The 13,897-nt window shown below is 40.8% G+C and overlaps 3 protein-coding genes across 3 annotated transcripts; 2 read left to right on the forward strand and 1 right to left on the reverse strand.

The window, feature by feature from the left end:
* Nucleotides 1–56: 56 nt before the first annotated feature.
* Nucleotides 57–3,363, reverse strand: LOC141829409 (mechanosensitive ion channel protein 6-like). The gene is given in 7 exon segments (XM_074716873.1): nt 57–168; nt 170–238; nt 240–392; nt 544–746; nt 821–1,114; nt 1,199–1,322; nt 1,403–3,363. Coding segments are annotated over 7 exon segments (2,775 nt in total). The 5' UTR covers nt 3,304–3,363; the 3' UTR covers nt 57–137.
* A 1,241-nt stretch (nt 3,364–4,604) lies between these two features.
* On the forward strand, nt 4,605–8,702 carry LOC141829420 (uncharacterized). Its single transcript, XM_074716883.1, has 5 exons — nt 4,605–4,832; nt 6,454–6,705; nt 6,811–6,954; nt 7,028–7,753; nt 8,305–8,702. The coding sequence occupies exons 1-5, from the start codon at nt 4,716–4,718 to the stop codon at nt 8,524–8,526; spliced, it is 1,461 nt and encodes a 486-aa protein (XP_074572984.1). The 5' UTR covers nt 4,605–4,715; the 3' UTR covers nt 8,527–8,702.
* Nucleotides 8,703–10,837: 2,135 nt separating this feature from the next.
* Nucleotides 10,838–13,262, forward strand: LOC141826080 (protein FAR1-RELATED SEQUENCE 5-like). The gene is made up of 3 exons (XM_074713339.1): nt 10,838–12,989; nt 13,084–13,154; nt 13,237–13,262. Exons 1-3 carry the CDS (start codon nt 10,846–10,848, stop codon nt 13,260–13,262), a joined length of 2,241 nt encoding a protein of 746 aa, XP_074569440.1. The 5' UTR covers nt 10,838–10,845.
* Nucleotides 13,263–13,897: the final 635 nt, after the last annotated feature.

A 13,897-nucleotide genomic window follows, 5' to 3' on the forward strand; every position in this document is an offset into this window, starting at 1 on the left:
TGAAATTAAAGAGCATAACAAAAAACCAACGAGTAGTTAGCCACTTAGTTAGTACCCTTGGCTCTTTTTACAGGACAGTGATCAGATGAGAAAGTCATTAGGTATAGGTATAGAAGGAAAATGTGATGTAAAGTTTCCTAGTGATTGAAAGTTGCCCAGGTAGATGGTACGAGTGGAATTGACAGCAGGCATGTTCTTCACATTGACATCAAGGGGAGTCATTCTCACAAATCGATCATCTCTGGACAACCATCACAAATCGTTCTCCCATATCTTGAAAGTTAATACGATGCCTCATCCAAATTGATATTTTTAGTTTGTTCATGTCATCGACATCTCTGAGAACGACCAGAGCACCGGGATACCAGTGCTCCTTCTTGTTCTCCAAATACCTGCAAAAAGAGTTTGATTAGTCGCGTTGAAAATACTGTAAAGTGGACTTGTTCTTAAAAATTCAGGTTGAAGAACCAGAAGAATGATATGTCAACATTCATGATCAACCAACTAACAAACTTGTGAAAGTGCAGATTGCTTAGTTCTTACCCCAGTATTCTTTCTCTCATGATAGCAATCTTTTCCACGGGAGTTGCGACATGAATACAAAAGTCGATAGATTCGCCCATATCTGGACTCCTGTAAAAATTGCCTAGCGGCAAGGTAGCCAGAACGGTGTTTGGATATGTAACCTTAAGGTTGTCAAACCTCAAGAAAACTGTAGTCAAGATATTCATCTCCTCCACAAACATCTGGAAATTAGAAAAATTTAGAGAACTCAAAGAAGAAGAAGATACTACGAGAATGTGTATGAGCTGAGAAGTACCTGAACTCCATCTATTTCACAGCGGTCGCCGACATCAAAAGGGTGCATTGCGAATAAGAAAATAATAGATTCGAAGACCATCTTCAAAGTGTTGCCGAAAATAAAGACAAGCAGCAAAAGCTGAGAGCTTAGAAGAACAAAGAAATGGGTGGTGGCAATTCCCAGAATAAGCAGCCAAATAGCAAACACAACGATGGAGACAACAACGTTTGCCATTTGATGGAGTTTGTTTACAGCAGTCTTTGTATCATTCAGAGTCAAAGCAAGCGCTCTACGTTCTCTGAACGCATTGACCTGCACAGAATTGGATCAAATTCCTACGTAATGCCTTCACATGCAATGTGAAAACACAAAACAAAGGGGGAACACGTAACGTACCACCCAGTTCTTGAGAGATCGTCTGCTGACCCTGTTTTTCTCTTGTGCTCCCTCAAACAAGCTCATTGCCTTTATGGCTTCCTCATTCTTCATAAAACGCGAAAGATCAGACAAGTAGATATGCCTGAAATTTTTTTAATGCGTTCAATTAATCAGCTTCCTCATTAACGAACTGCTTCTAGAGGACTTTGTTGAAAGACTTACTTGGCACCAGGTCTGGCGACATTGTTGAAAATCTTTCTCGCCGCAGCCTTTGCCTCGAATTCGCTGCATATCTGTGTCACGGGATCGTCTTCCCCGGCGCCCTGCCGAACCTGCTCGTCGAGGGTCGCCAGAGTCCCGTATCGCACAATTCTCATAAGCCTCTTCATCCTCCAAGCCGATACGTTCTTTTGGTTGAGCTTGTGTAATTCGTCGATCGTAATCCCTTCGTCCAGATGCTTGGGGGACGTAAGCTTGGTGCTCTTCCCAATTTGGGTACTCTTTCCGACGCTGTCGTTCCCAGTGACCCTGCCGGTCTTACCTGACAATGCGGCCGCCTCAAGCTCAGCAGGAATCCTTACCCCTGCATCCTGCAGCTTCTGCAGCTCCGCCGCCGTCCGTTCATCCTCCTCCTTTATGGCCTGAATCTCCAGTAGTGGGGAGCCCGAGAGCGTCTCGATCACGTACTGATTGAAGAGAGACTCTTGGATGCGGTCGAAGTAGGTGCTCACATGGAAGGAACTGGCAAGGACCTTCACGAACAGGGTCTTGGCGAGCCGGAACAGGTTGGCTACGAGGAGGCAGAACAGGACCTTGGTCACGTAATGCAGATTACTGCTCTTCACCCGCGCTTGCACATTCTTGTCGAACAACAACTGCCAGGAGAAGAGTACGAGGCCGAGCCAGAGGCAATTCTGGACTGCCCGCCGGACACCGTAGACGAAGTAGAGGACGCGCTTGCGGAGGAGGAGAAAGTTGCGCTCGATGCAGAAGACGATCGAACGGACAAGCCATTCGGAGACGAGGCGGCCACAGATGAGCACGAAGAGGAGGAGGAGCCACTTCCAAAGGTGGAGCTCCAAAAGCGTCATGCGCCTGAGGGAGGGCAGGGATAGGCTGCATGCGAACGTGGCGAGGATTAGGACGAGGCTCACCCACTCGAGGAGTGTGAGCCAACTGAAGCCGCTGCGCTTGAACTCGTCAGGGATTTGGTCGTCCATGAAAGGGTCGTCGTCGTCCTCATCCGTTCGCTGTGACTTGCCGATGAACCCAGACTTGATCTGTCCTGATTTGGGGATCCACCCGGACCTCCTCACCTCTTCATTACCAGTGGCCGCCGCCGTCTGGGGCGGCGGAGACGACGGAGGCGGCGCTGGGTCCAAGATCCTCGACCGCGTCTTGGAGCAGAGCATGGTCGAGTTGCGACGGAGGGAGGAGGTGGAGGTGCAGCGGAGCACTTCCTCACCGGCGCCAACCAGGTCTGGCGTGCCAGTCAACGCCTTTCTATGCCGGAGTCCAGCGTCCGGGTCGTCGGTATCGTTGTCGTCGGAGGAGGGGGGTTGCTGATCAGGATAGAGTTCATCTCTGGAGGAATCTCGGAAGGAGACTCGGAGATCCATGGAGCCAAATCCATGTCCGGGAGAGTAGGAATTCCTTCTTAGCTCCTCCATTTCCATGTCCATGTCAAGGGCCATCTCCGCGCCGTTAGCCCGCTGTTGGTCGAGGAACGTGTGGATGAGCCGCGACGGCGGATCCTCCGCGATCTCCGCCCCGGGAAACTTTCTTTGCGGGCTCATGAAACTGAACCCGTCTCCCCCGTCCTCATCACGAAGGCCGGCGTGGTCGCCTTCATTTCGGCGCCTATCTGTACCTTCCGACCTCCAGAACTCATAGCTCGACTCTCTCCGCACCTTACTGGGAACATTCCCGCCGCCGATCCCCTCGGCGGCGGCACCGGGGTGGCCACTGTTTCCGTCAATCTTGACTTCCAGTTCACTACCGTGCTCGGCCCCATCGTTTTCCAGAAGGATCGGCTGCTTCTCGAGATCGTTAACGAGGGTGCGCGAGGAAGAATACTTGTGCGAGACAGCATGAGACTTGAAGGATCTTCGGAAGGAATCCATGGCGTACAACGGAGGAGAGATCAAAGAGATGAATGGAGAAGAACGAAAGGTGGAAGAAGAACCGAATCTAAGTTTAGGACCATAAAACGGCTGTATGCCATATATATATATATCTCAAGAACCACCGAATTATTAATTAATTAATTAACGCCACGTTTAGTCTTTTAGACATTGGACTAATCAGGTTTAGTTGGCAACTAATCGCCGCTCGGTCCGATAATCTTACCGCGCTTTGTTCTTTAATAGTTGCCGCTGGCGACAGCCGGGACACGCTTCCAGGCTCGCCGCCCGGCCAGGGAGACGAGACGGCGAGGAAATGGACACGTGGAAAGTCGTCTCGGTGGGCGTGGCCGTGCCTGTCGTTTTCCCGCGCGCAGTGTCCAGTCGCGCGAGGCGCGGAATCATGGTCAATTGCTGTGCAGGGACACGCGTCGGTTTGTTTCGCGGTCACGAGAAAAGTGTCGCGCTTTAATTCTGATTCTTTGAGAAATAACTTAACTTTCTCGGCCACTTTTTAATAATAATAATAATATGAAAATTTTATAATTTATAAAAAATTTAATGAAAAGTTTAAGCTTTAAGAAGCTTAATAACTAAATAAACAAATCTGAAAGTTTGATTTTTGCACCTTATTCATAATATTTTAAATATTAAAATAGTTGTAGTGTCTTATCGTAAAGTGGTAAACATGAAGACGTGTGTTACTTGAGATTCCGGATTTGAGTCCTTTTAGCAATATATATTTGTTGACTGAGGTACTGTGACGATTCAAGTCTTAGCAACATGTATTTATTGGCTGAGGTGCTGTTTCGACAGTAGGCTCTCATCAACATAGCGGTACCGTACCTCTAAAAAATTTCTTAAGAGGTTTTCTGATATGGAATCGTTTCGACGGTGGGGTCGATCACTATAAAAAGTTTATCCACTACAGTATTTGTAAGAATTTTTCTTTAAATGGGGAGCGTAATCAAAAGGATGTTGAGCGTCTGAGTTGATTGCTGTGTGCACTTTCCGATTTACTCTGATAGCTAATAAGAAACTTTTGTGGGATCTGATCGATCACCCTTAGGAATAGTCAATGAGGTTAACTGAGATTTATTTTTTTTTTTTTTTCTTTCAAATATTAAAATAGTTATAAAAATTGAGAGTGAATGAACAGAATATTAAGTTTATCGATCATGACAGCTGGAAAAATACTCTCGTCAATTAATATCATTTGTTTCAATATTCATTTTTATTTATTTATGTTTTTTCTTTGTTGATTTATAATCGCCAGGGCAGAGGAAGAGGCAGACCCGTCGCATTCCCATTCTCTCAAGGTTCCGCCGCCGCCGATCTGAATCCTAAGCCTCATCTTCTCCGAGTTATCGTCGGTCTTCGATTCGATCGGACATAGAGAAGAGAAATAAAAGATGAAGAGGATTCCCACAAGAGCGACGGACTTCAGCCCGGGCGTTCTCGATCTTTGGCACCGGGAACTCGGCGGCTTCACTCCCCAAGCCTTCGCCCGTCGCTTTGGCGCTTCGGAGGTCTATAATCCATCGCGTTTATATTAGTTTTTTTCTTTCCTTTTTCGCTTCTTTTGGTTTCTGGTTGTTTTTTTTAAAAAGCTGAATCCTGTGATTGCTCGTTCGATTTATGTACCTAAGAGATGGATTGGATTTTCTGTTACTTGGATTACAAGTTTCACTTGGAATGTGCAATTTCAGTCAGCAAAAATTTCTCGATTTTATTTTCAAGAATACAAAGCTTTTCTTCCTGTCTCTAGGGGTTTTGGTTCTTGCATTCCATTCACATTAAACTTAGTGGTTCTTACATTTGGAATTAAATTGATTGTGAAATTTCACTTCTGATTCCTATCTGCAGTCAGAGAATTCGATACATTGAGGACTTGAGGGTGCCTGTAATCCGTTATAGTTATATCGTTCGTGTCGTGCCATTTTTTATTTGTTCATTAGTATTTGATGCTAGACAATTCTTTCAATTAAAATTCAATCTCTAAACACTGCCCAATATACTTATTCAATTGTCAATTTCTTTTCTTTTTGAATGCTTTCTGGATTCTTGCACATAAAGGGGATTAACAATCAAGGTTGAAGAGAAAACCCTTGAATAAATTTTAAATGGATTCATCAAGTCCCAGTGAACCCTTGAAGAGTATGTTCTATAACCTGAAACATCTCAAATGCTTTTGAAACTAGAAATTTGATTATCATGAGCGCATCAAAAATGTTTTGGATATACTTGATTATGTTGGCAAATACTAAGGGAACCTAGCATATTGGACATCTTAGGAAGCTGATTGGCCAAAGTATTTATGAAGACCTAGATTAAGCCTTTTGTGACATTGGTTGAGTGCGACAAGTTATTTGACAGCTCTCTTGTCTAATCAGGTTCACGGCAGTGTTAGTTGAGCTGAGGACAGAGCTTGATTTACGGTGGTTCTGAAATTTTTTATTATTTACTTATGCTAGGTCAAAATGCTTAGTGAATGCAAAAGGAACTTTTGTGAGAGAACATGGGCACCTGTTGGAAGGGTCAGAGAGTGAAAGAATTTGTCTAGTGTAATTTATTTTGGTTGTACTTTACCCTCAGATGTCTTCTTTTTGTTGAACTGTTTTCTTTTTCTGGAGATGCTGGTGAATTTATCATGCTGTCCTAAATATTGTAGGAGTTGGCATTTAAGGAGTTTGAAAATAGTTAACATAACAAATATGAAAAATGCCTCAGCATGATTCAATGCAAGATTCCCTGTCCTAGCTGAATTCTTAAAGCCTAAACATCATGCACACTGAAATTCTAGTTTGATTTAACTATTCTTTTGGTTACATTAGTTCTATATTAGAGGCCTGAGGTTATCAAGAATAAAATTCTCATATGTTAAATTGTTTTGTCATGAAACACAATAACCAACTTAGAGTCAAATTGTAGGCTGGCATTGCAAATAAAATTTCATACTTTTCTGATCATTCTCTGCTTCCAAATTTTTGTACTTAGTTCCTGAAAATGGTAACAGCATTACTTCAAAATTTCTAAACCAGGAATTTGGGGTGAAATTCTCCATTATGCTGACTTTTTCCTATGAACCAGTTAGAATTTAATCTACTTCACCAATATTTTTTCTAGTTTGATCTTTTCTTTTCTTTATAGGACCTTGTTATGCGTTTTCGGATCTATAGAAAGTTAGACAATCATAGAGGCTGTGTCAACACTGTGAGCTTCAATGCAGATGGTGACATTCTCATTTCTGGGTCTGATGATCAAAAGGTGATTCTGTGGAATTGGGATGCTGGACATATCAAATTATCCTTTGACTCAGGTCATTCAAACAATGTTTTCCATGCTCGATTCATGCCATACACAGATGATCGGACCATTGTTACATGTGCTGCAGATGGTCAGGTATAGTCTATGACAGTTGCCACCGTGTTGTTGATATTCTGGGTGTTTCTTTTCTTTTTCTTCATGCTCTCATCAAACAATGATAATTTCTGTTCATGTAATTAGGTTAGACATGCTGAGATACTACAAGGTGGAAAGGTGGCTACCACATTGCTAACTAATCATGTTGGTCGGGCTCATAAGTTAGGTATTGAGCCAGGGAGCCCCCATACCTTTTATAGCTGTGGTGAAGACGGAGTAGTCCAGCATGTGGGTATCTTATCATCTTTCCTTTCTCATTTGACGTTTCGTGACTTAATCATTGATTTCTCTATTTGTATAGATTGATTTGAGAACAAAAAATGCTACGAAGCTATTTACATGCATATTGGATGATGGTGAAGTCAATCATCTAAATGCTATTGCAATAAATCCAAGGAGCCCAAATCTATTTGCAATTGCTGGAACAGATGTATATGCACGAGTTTATGACATTCGCAAATATAAGTTTGATGGATCAACTGATCGCGGATATCCTAGTAATATGTTCTGTCCACTTCACCTCATTGATGGTGATCATGATACTGGAATTACAGGCGTGGCATTCTCAGATCAGGGTGAGCTGCTGACATCGTACAGTGATGAGCATATATACCTTTTCACAAAGGATCATGGGCTTGGGCCACGTGTAGACAGAGTGTTTCCGGTATCTAGTATGGATGTTAATACTGGAGTTGGATCTAGCTTGGCTTCACCTCTGTCTCAAGCTGGAAATCAGATTGTACCTCAGATCTTCAAAGGACACACTAATTGTGAGACTGTGAAAGGTGTGGGTTTTTTTGGTCCAAATTGTGAGTATGTTACCAGTGGTTCAGACTGTGGGCGAGTTTTTATTTGGAGGAAGAGTGATGGGAAACTTTTACGGGCAATGAGAGGAGATAAATATGTGGTCAATTGTATTGAGGCTCATCCATGTACTCCTGTCATTGCAACTAGCGGCATTGAGAATGATGTAAAGATTTGGACACCAACTGCTCTTGAACAATCTTCACCTGTTAAATTAGAGGAGGTAAATGTTATCTTCCATTTTCTCCTATTAGACTGGGTTTATTTGGATGGAAATATGACAGGAGGGTGAGATAGAGGGAAGATATTACGAAAGTGTTCATATAGATGATGGATCAATAATGTACATTTTTGTGCTGTTTTGCCGCAACCTCTCCTCCTCACTCCTGTCTTTCCATCCAAGTACTCAGCCTTAAACTCCATACCATGATGTTACTTTGTGTGCTCATCTTAGATAATTAGGTTGTCTAGTGTTCTTTTTATATTTCAGCTATATGAAACTAAACATGCCATCGACTTAACTGACAGTAAGGTTTGTTATGTTTGTTTACCCATAGAAGCATAAGTAAGCACCTTCAAACTTAAATTTGAAGCTAATGATGGGTGCTTGAACATGACTAATTTTAAACACTGATAATTTATCTAACTAATTTACTTGCTGCAACTGCAATGAATAATGATAGACTGACTAATTGTTTGCTCTTGTTTACTATGACTACTATGATGCGGTGAACTGACGATGGATTTGCTATTGGGTGAATCTGGAATTATCAGTTAGACTGCCAGAACCACAAGACTAGATTTCTTCGATTTGCTCTTCCAGAAGAAATGATAGCTCAAATCTTTGCACTTCAGAGGATGCAATCTGGGCCAGATGACAATCATGATCCAGACTTGAGGGATGCTATAATGCATCTTAGGAACAGAGATCATTCAGATGGTGATAGCGAGGATGGGGATACCTCAGCGAATCCTGGGGACTGTATAGTTAACTAATGAACCTCCAAATTATTGCAGCTGAAATTGTACATTATTAGGAAAAGAAAAAAAAAAAAGAAAATCTGGTTTTCAACTAAGATGCTACACAAGTGATTGTGAGTATCTACTTTCTTTATCTGTTTATCTATGCTGGTGAATAACCTTTGTATTTATTGATATGCTGTCTTTCATTATATTGTAGCCTATGGAGATGGCAGTGTAGATGAACCAAGTTTTGAAGATGCGGCAGTGTTCCGCCATAAGTTCAGAAAGTTACTTGAGTAGTTTTTGCTGATACTAAATATGTGAATACTAGCATTATTTTGTCGACCACAGAAAAATTAAGACAGATCGATATAGGTTATCGTTTCACATCTTTTCATCTGAATTCTCATGTTTAATTTACAAATGTTAACGGGATTTATATTTGCTTGAAAGCTATCCATCATTTTACATAGTAGGCTTGTTTCTATCGTGTAAAATATTTGCTTATAGATAACTTTTTAAAAAAAATTTAGTGCTGAGGAAGATGCAAACTATGGCAATAAAAACAATTTTCATTGACTAGTAGAAAATAAGAGTTTTTTAAGGAAAATATCTTAAGAAAAGAAATTAAAAAGGTGTTCTTTATTTTTTTTATCGTAAAGGTGTCTGTTACTTTTGTCAAAATTGTTGGTCAAAATATTCTAATATTAGCTTACGTAAGCACCTTTGCACTTAAATTTGAAGCTACTGATGAGCGCTTGAACGTGACTAATTTTAAACAACCATAATTTATCTAAGCTAATTTACTTGCTGCAACTGCAATGAATAACAATATAGTGACTAATTCTTTTCTACTGTAGCATTGTTTTTATTGGAGCATAAACAATGGTACGATCTTACTTGAAAAAAATCTGTTCTAAATAAGACCATATATATATATATATATATATATATATATATATATATATACACAGTGGTGCTATTATGGGCGCCTTGTTTGAGCGGCAGGTGCGCGCCTGTTGACGTGGACCGAGGGACGTGGCGGTCTTCGGTCTCCGGCGCTGTCTTCGCGTGCGTGGCAACGATCACCGCACGATGATTCGAAACCCCGAAACCCAAAATCGCGCCCTGAAACCCAAAATCGCGCGATTTAGGTTTTCCTCCGCATTCCTCCGCAGCTCCTCGACTCCGGACCTCCGACCCTCTTCTTCGTCGACCGCCGCCGAAGGCCCGCCTGCCGACCCTCTCTTCTTCCTCTCCTCTTCGCGTGCCCTAAACCCATCGCCGGCCCTCTCTTCTTCCTCTCCTCTTCGCGTGCCCTAAACCTCGACTCCGGACCCTCCTCTCGCCGCCGTCACTCTTCTTCCTCGACCGCCGCCGAAGACCCGCGCTGACCCTCTTCTTCCTCGCCGAAGAAATCCCGCCCCGACCCTTCGCGTGCCCTAAACTTCCACGCCGCCGCAGCGCCGTCAACCTCCGCCAAACTCCCGTCGGCTAGGGTTATTCTCCAGCTCCCGTCGGCTAGGGTTTTTTCTAGGGTTTTTCTCCCGCCGGCCACGCTGCTCGCCGATCCTCCTTTCTGCCGATCCTTTTTGCAGAACCTCTTTCTGCCGATCCTTTCTGCAGAATCTTGCCCTAAGCCTTCTTCGCATTGCCGGTAAGGGTATAGATAGAGATGGTTTAGATTCCTCATTTTAATTGCCACTCTACTATGCCGTAACCTCTTTTTCATTGTCACTTCCTGCTCTAGGGTTAACCTAAGCTTGGATCTAAGGCTACAAGGCACCGATCAGAGGTTTCCATTGGTTTCGATTTTGAAGCTTTATACAAGGCACCGATCAGAGGTTTCCATTGGTTTCGATTTTGAAGCAGAAGCAGAGGAACAAAATTCTGATTTAGAGCAAAGGAATTGGATCTGAGGTAAGGCTGTGGATTTTGGTGTTGCTTTGTTTTAATTAGTTCTGCTTTGTTGGATTAGATTGAAGAGGAACTGTTGAGTTACTATGGGTTGTGATTATTTTAGAATGTTGAGGATTGATACTGTTCGGTCCTTAGTGTTAATGGGTTTTTGTGGCCAATTGTTTTTTTCCTACACTAATCTGTGTTTGGGTTTCCCTTCTTCCTGTTCTAGGGTTCGGCCAATTGTCGATACAGACCCAGCTGGAATTGATCATCAAATTGCACAGCTTGGGCCTGAGCTTGGATCAACACTTGTAATTGTAATCTCAAAGGTCAGTTTAGTAATACCAGAAAACTATATGTGAGTCTTTTGATTTTGTCCTATACTAATCTGTGTTTTACAACATAAACAGGCATATATCAACCTGCTCAGAGTCCCCCTAATCCTCGGCAATGGAAGGAAATTACGGTCATGATCAGATTTATATTCCCCAAGTTGCAGATGATCGGAAGCCCAAAGTTGGTATGGAATTCTCATCTCTAGATGAAGCATTTATGTTTTATAATCAATATGCACGAGAAGCTGGTTTTAGTGCAAGGATGAGCAATAGCAAAAAAAATAAGATTACAAATGAAGTTGTATGGAAGAAATTTGTTTGTTTTAAACAAGGTCAAACAGATAAAATGAGGGATCAACAATCTACGGAAAGAGCCCGCAGTGATACTAGAACTGGTTGTAAGTCACATATTTCATTAGTAAAAGAACAAACTGGACCTAATTGGGTTATCAGTAACATCATTGAGAGTCATAATCATACACTCTCGACTCCTTCAAAAGTACATTTGCTTCGCTCACATCGTCATATTTCATCAGCAAAGAAAGCATTGACTCAACAATTTTCTGAGGCCAATGTGCCAACATGTCAACAAATGCGAATTTTTGAGATAGAGTGTGGGGGGCCCGAGCGGGTAGGTTGTACAGAAAAAGATCTTAGAAACTTTGACCAACAACAAAGAGATGAACTAAAGGGTATTGATGCTGAAACATTGATTGAGTTTTTTGCAGCTGAGAAGGAAAAAAATTCAATGTTTTTCTTTGATTATGAGACTGATTCAAATAACAGATTCAGTAGATGTTTTTGGGCTGATCATGTATCAAGGACGGCTAACATTGTATTTGGTGATGTAGTTGTATTTGATACAACATATAACACCAATAAATATGGGTTGATTTTTGCACCATTTGTAGGAGTTAATCATCATCATCAGACAATTCTTTTTGGTTGCGGTTTTATAAGTGATGAAAAAAGTGATTCCTTTATTTGGTTGTTTAACAAGTTCATAGAAGCCATGCCTAAAGGAGCACCAAATGTGATCATCACCGACCAAGATCTTGCTATGACAAAAGCTATTGCACAAGTTTTCCCTAATACGGTGCATCGATATTGCTTGTGGCACATATTGAATAAATTTTCAGATAAATTACCTCCTTTGATTTTTCGTGATTACTATCAAAGCCTAAAGAATGTCATTGCAAATTCTACAACGCCTGATGAATTTGAGAAGTCATGGGAAGATGTTGTCAAATGTGCTAACTTACAGAATAATGATTGGTTGTCATTGATGTATGAATTGCGACAAAAGTGGGTGCCAGCCTATTTTAGCCATGTATTTTGTGCTGGAATGTCAAGCAGTCAGAGATCTGAAAGCTCACATGCATTTTTTAAGAGGTACATATCAAATAAGAATTCATTGATTGATTTTATTATCCGTTTCAATAGGGCAGTGAGACATATAAGACACAATGAATTAGTTGCTGATCATGTTGATATTAATGAGCATCCCAGGACTAAGACAAATTGGCCAATGGAAATTCAAATGGTTAAGGTGTATACAAAAAAGAAATGGTTGGAGTTTCAAAATGAAATTAGTGAGAGCCATAGTTATTATGTGCAACAAGCATCTATAGGAGAAGATTTAGTGATTTATAATGTGATGAAATTTCAAAGTTGTTCTTCTTCCAAATCAAGATTACTCACTCATGACAAACAAAAGGACTACATATCTTGTAGCTGTAGAAAATTTGAGTTTGAGGGCATTCCATGCAGGCATATGTTAGCCTTTTTTCGCATCACCCAAGTCTTTCATTTACCTGAACAGTATATACTCAAACGATGGACACGAGATGCAAAGGTTGGAGCAAATTATGTTTTGGGGGAAGATCAACTTTCCATCAATGATCCAAAAAAGTTTTTGATGTCAAGGCTTTCAAGGTTATCCTATAAAGCTTCATTATTAATTGAAGATGCATCTTTGACTGATGAGGGGACATCTTTTTTGGAGGAACAATTCAATTGTATCCACAGCAAAATTCAAGACATGAACATTAGTAAAACATGCAACATTGGTAGTCAAAGAAAGAATTCCATGGATGGCACCCTTGGTATTATTGATCCTTCTTTAGTAAGAACAAAAGGATGTGGAAAAAGATTGAAATCGTCAAAGGAGAAGGCAACCTCAAAATCCAGGTTATGTCATGGATGTGGCCATCGGGGGGTGTCTCATGATAAGCGTAATTGCCCGATTTTGCAGCAAAGGTATGTGCCAATTATTTCTATATTTGTATGCTAAATTTATTTACATAATAATTTTAAATAAATTTTGTAAATATAATGATGTTGTTATTACCAGATCAACTATAGATGATGATGATGATAACAGCGACGACAACACAAACGAAGAAGATTTGACTTCTAGATTTGGTAATATACAAGTCTCAATTTAGAAAATTAAAGTCGTTGATTAATTGAGAAATTGAAGTTAATAATTGCCTTTATTTTGCAGGTTCTAACAACATGCCTCAGAATTAATGATGAGCACATGTCTTCATGCAATTTTTTGTTTACTTAATGTGGTAGTTTAACTGTTCTCACCTGTCAATTTCTGCATTTTATTATTCTTTTTAGTTACAGTGGTAAATATCTGTTCTCATATTCTAAGATTTATTTTTGCAGAGAATTCTATACTGTGATTCCTCATGATTTTGGTTTCAAAAAGATGTGTAAGGCCACTGCTCCTGTCTAATGACTAGTATTATATGAATGTAGGTCTGTGCAAACATATTTTGTTTACTTCATGATTTTGGTAGTTTAACTGTTCTCATCATATTTGCAGGTCTGCAAACATACTTTTTCTTTCTCCCGTGTATTCTGAGAACGCTCCTGCAAGGCTGCCTCTTAAAGAATTTGTTGTTGGAATGACAATGAAAGCATGCCATGTTATGCGTGAGGAGTCTTGGTGAAGCACAGGACTTGATTATATTTCCTCAGGACATGAATTTATACTCACTCATGGTATAATATCTTCTTATAATTAGGAATTGAGAATTTATACTTGTTTTATGGAAATATGAATTGCTAATTTTACTGCTTATTTTGCTTTTCTAGTAGCAACATTCTAAATCATGTTTGATGTTTCATTGCTTACAGGCTGGGATGAGGTGCCG

Source organism: Curcuma longa, chromosome 1 (genome assembly GCF_044706935.1).
Source record: "Curcuma longa cultivar G26 ecotype Majalengka, Jawa Barat chromosome 1, ITB_CL_G26_1.1, whole genome shotgun sequence".
Lineage (NCBI taxonomy): Eukaryota > Viridiplantae > Streptophyta > Magnoliopsida > Zingiberales > Zingiberaceae > Curcuma > Curcuma longa.

Bases quoted from the DNA above. Each gene is read 5' to 3' on its own strand.
- LOC141829420 (XM_074716883.1), top strand. From the start codon at position 4,716: ATGAAGAGGATTCCCACAAGAGCGACGGACTTCAGCCCGGGCGTTCTC. The intron at 4,833-6,453 runs GTCTATAATCCA...TTTTCTTTATAG, and splicing joins GTCGCTTTGGCGCTTCGGAG to GACCTTGTTATGCGTTTTCG. The intron at 7,754-8,304 runs GTAAATGTTATC...TGGAATTATCAG, and splicing joins CACCTGTTAAATTAGAGGAG to TTAGACTGCCAGAACCACAA.
- LOC141826080 (XM_074713339.1), top strand. From the start codon at position 10,846: ATGGAAGGAAATTACGGTCATGATCAGATTTATATTCCCCAAGTTGCA. The intron at 12,990-13,083 runs GTATGTGCCAAT...TGTTATTACCAG, and splicing joins TGCCCGATTTTGCAGCAAAG to ATCAACTATAGATGATGATG. The intron at 13,155-13,236 runs GTAATATACAAG...TTTATTTTGCAG, and splicing joins AGATTTGACTTCTAGATTTG to GTTCTAACAACATGCCTCAG.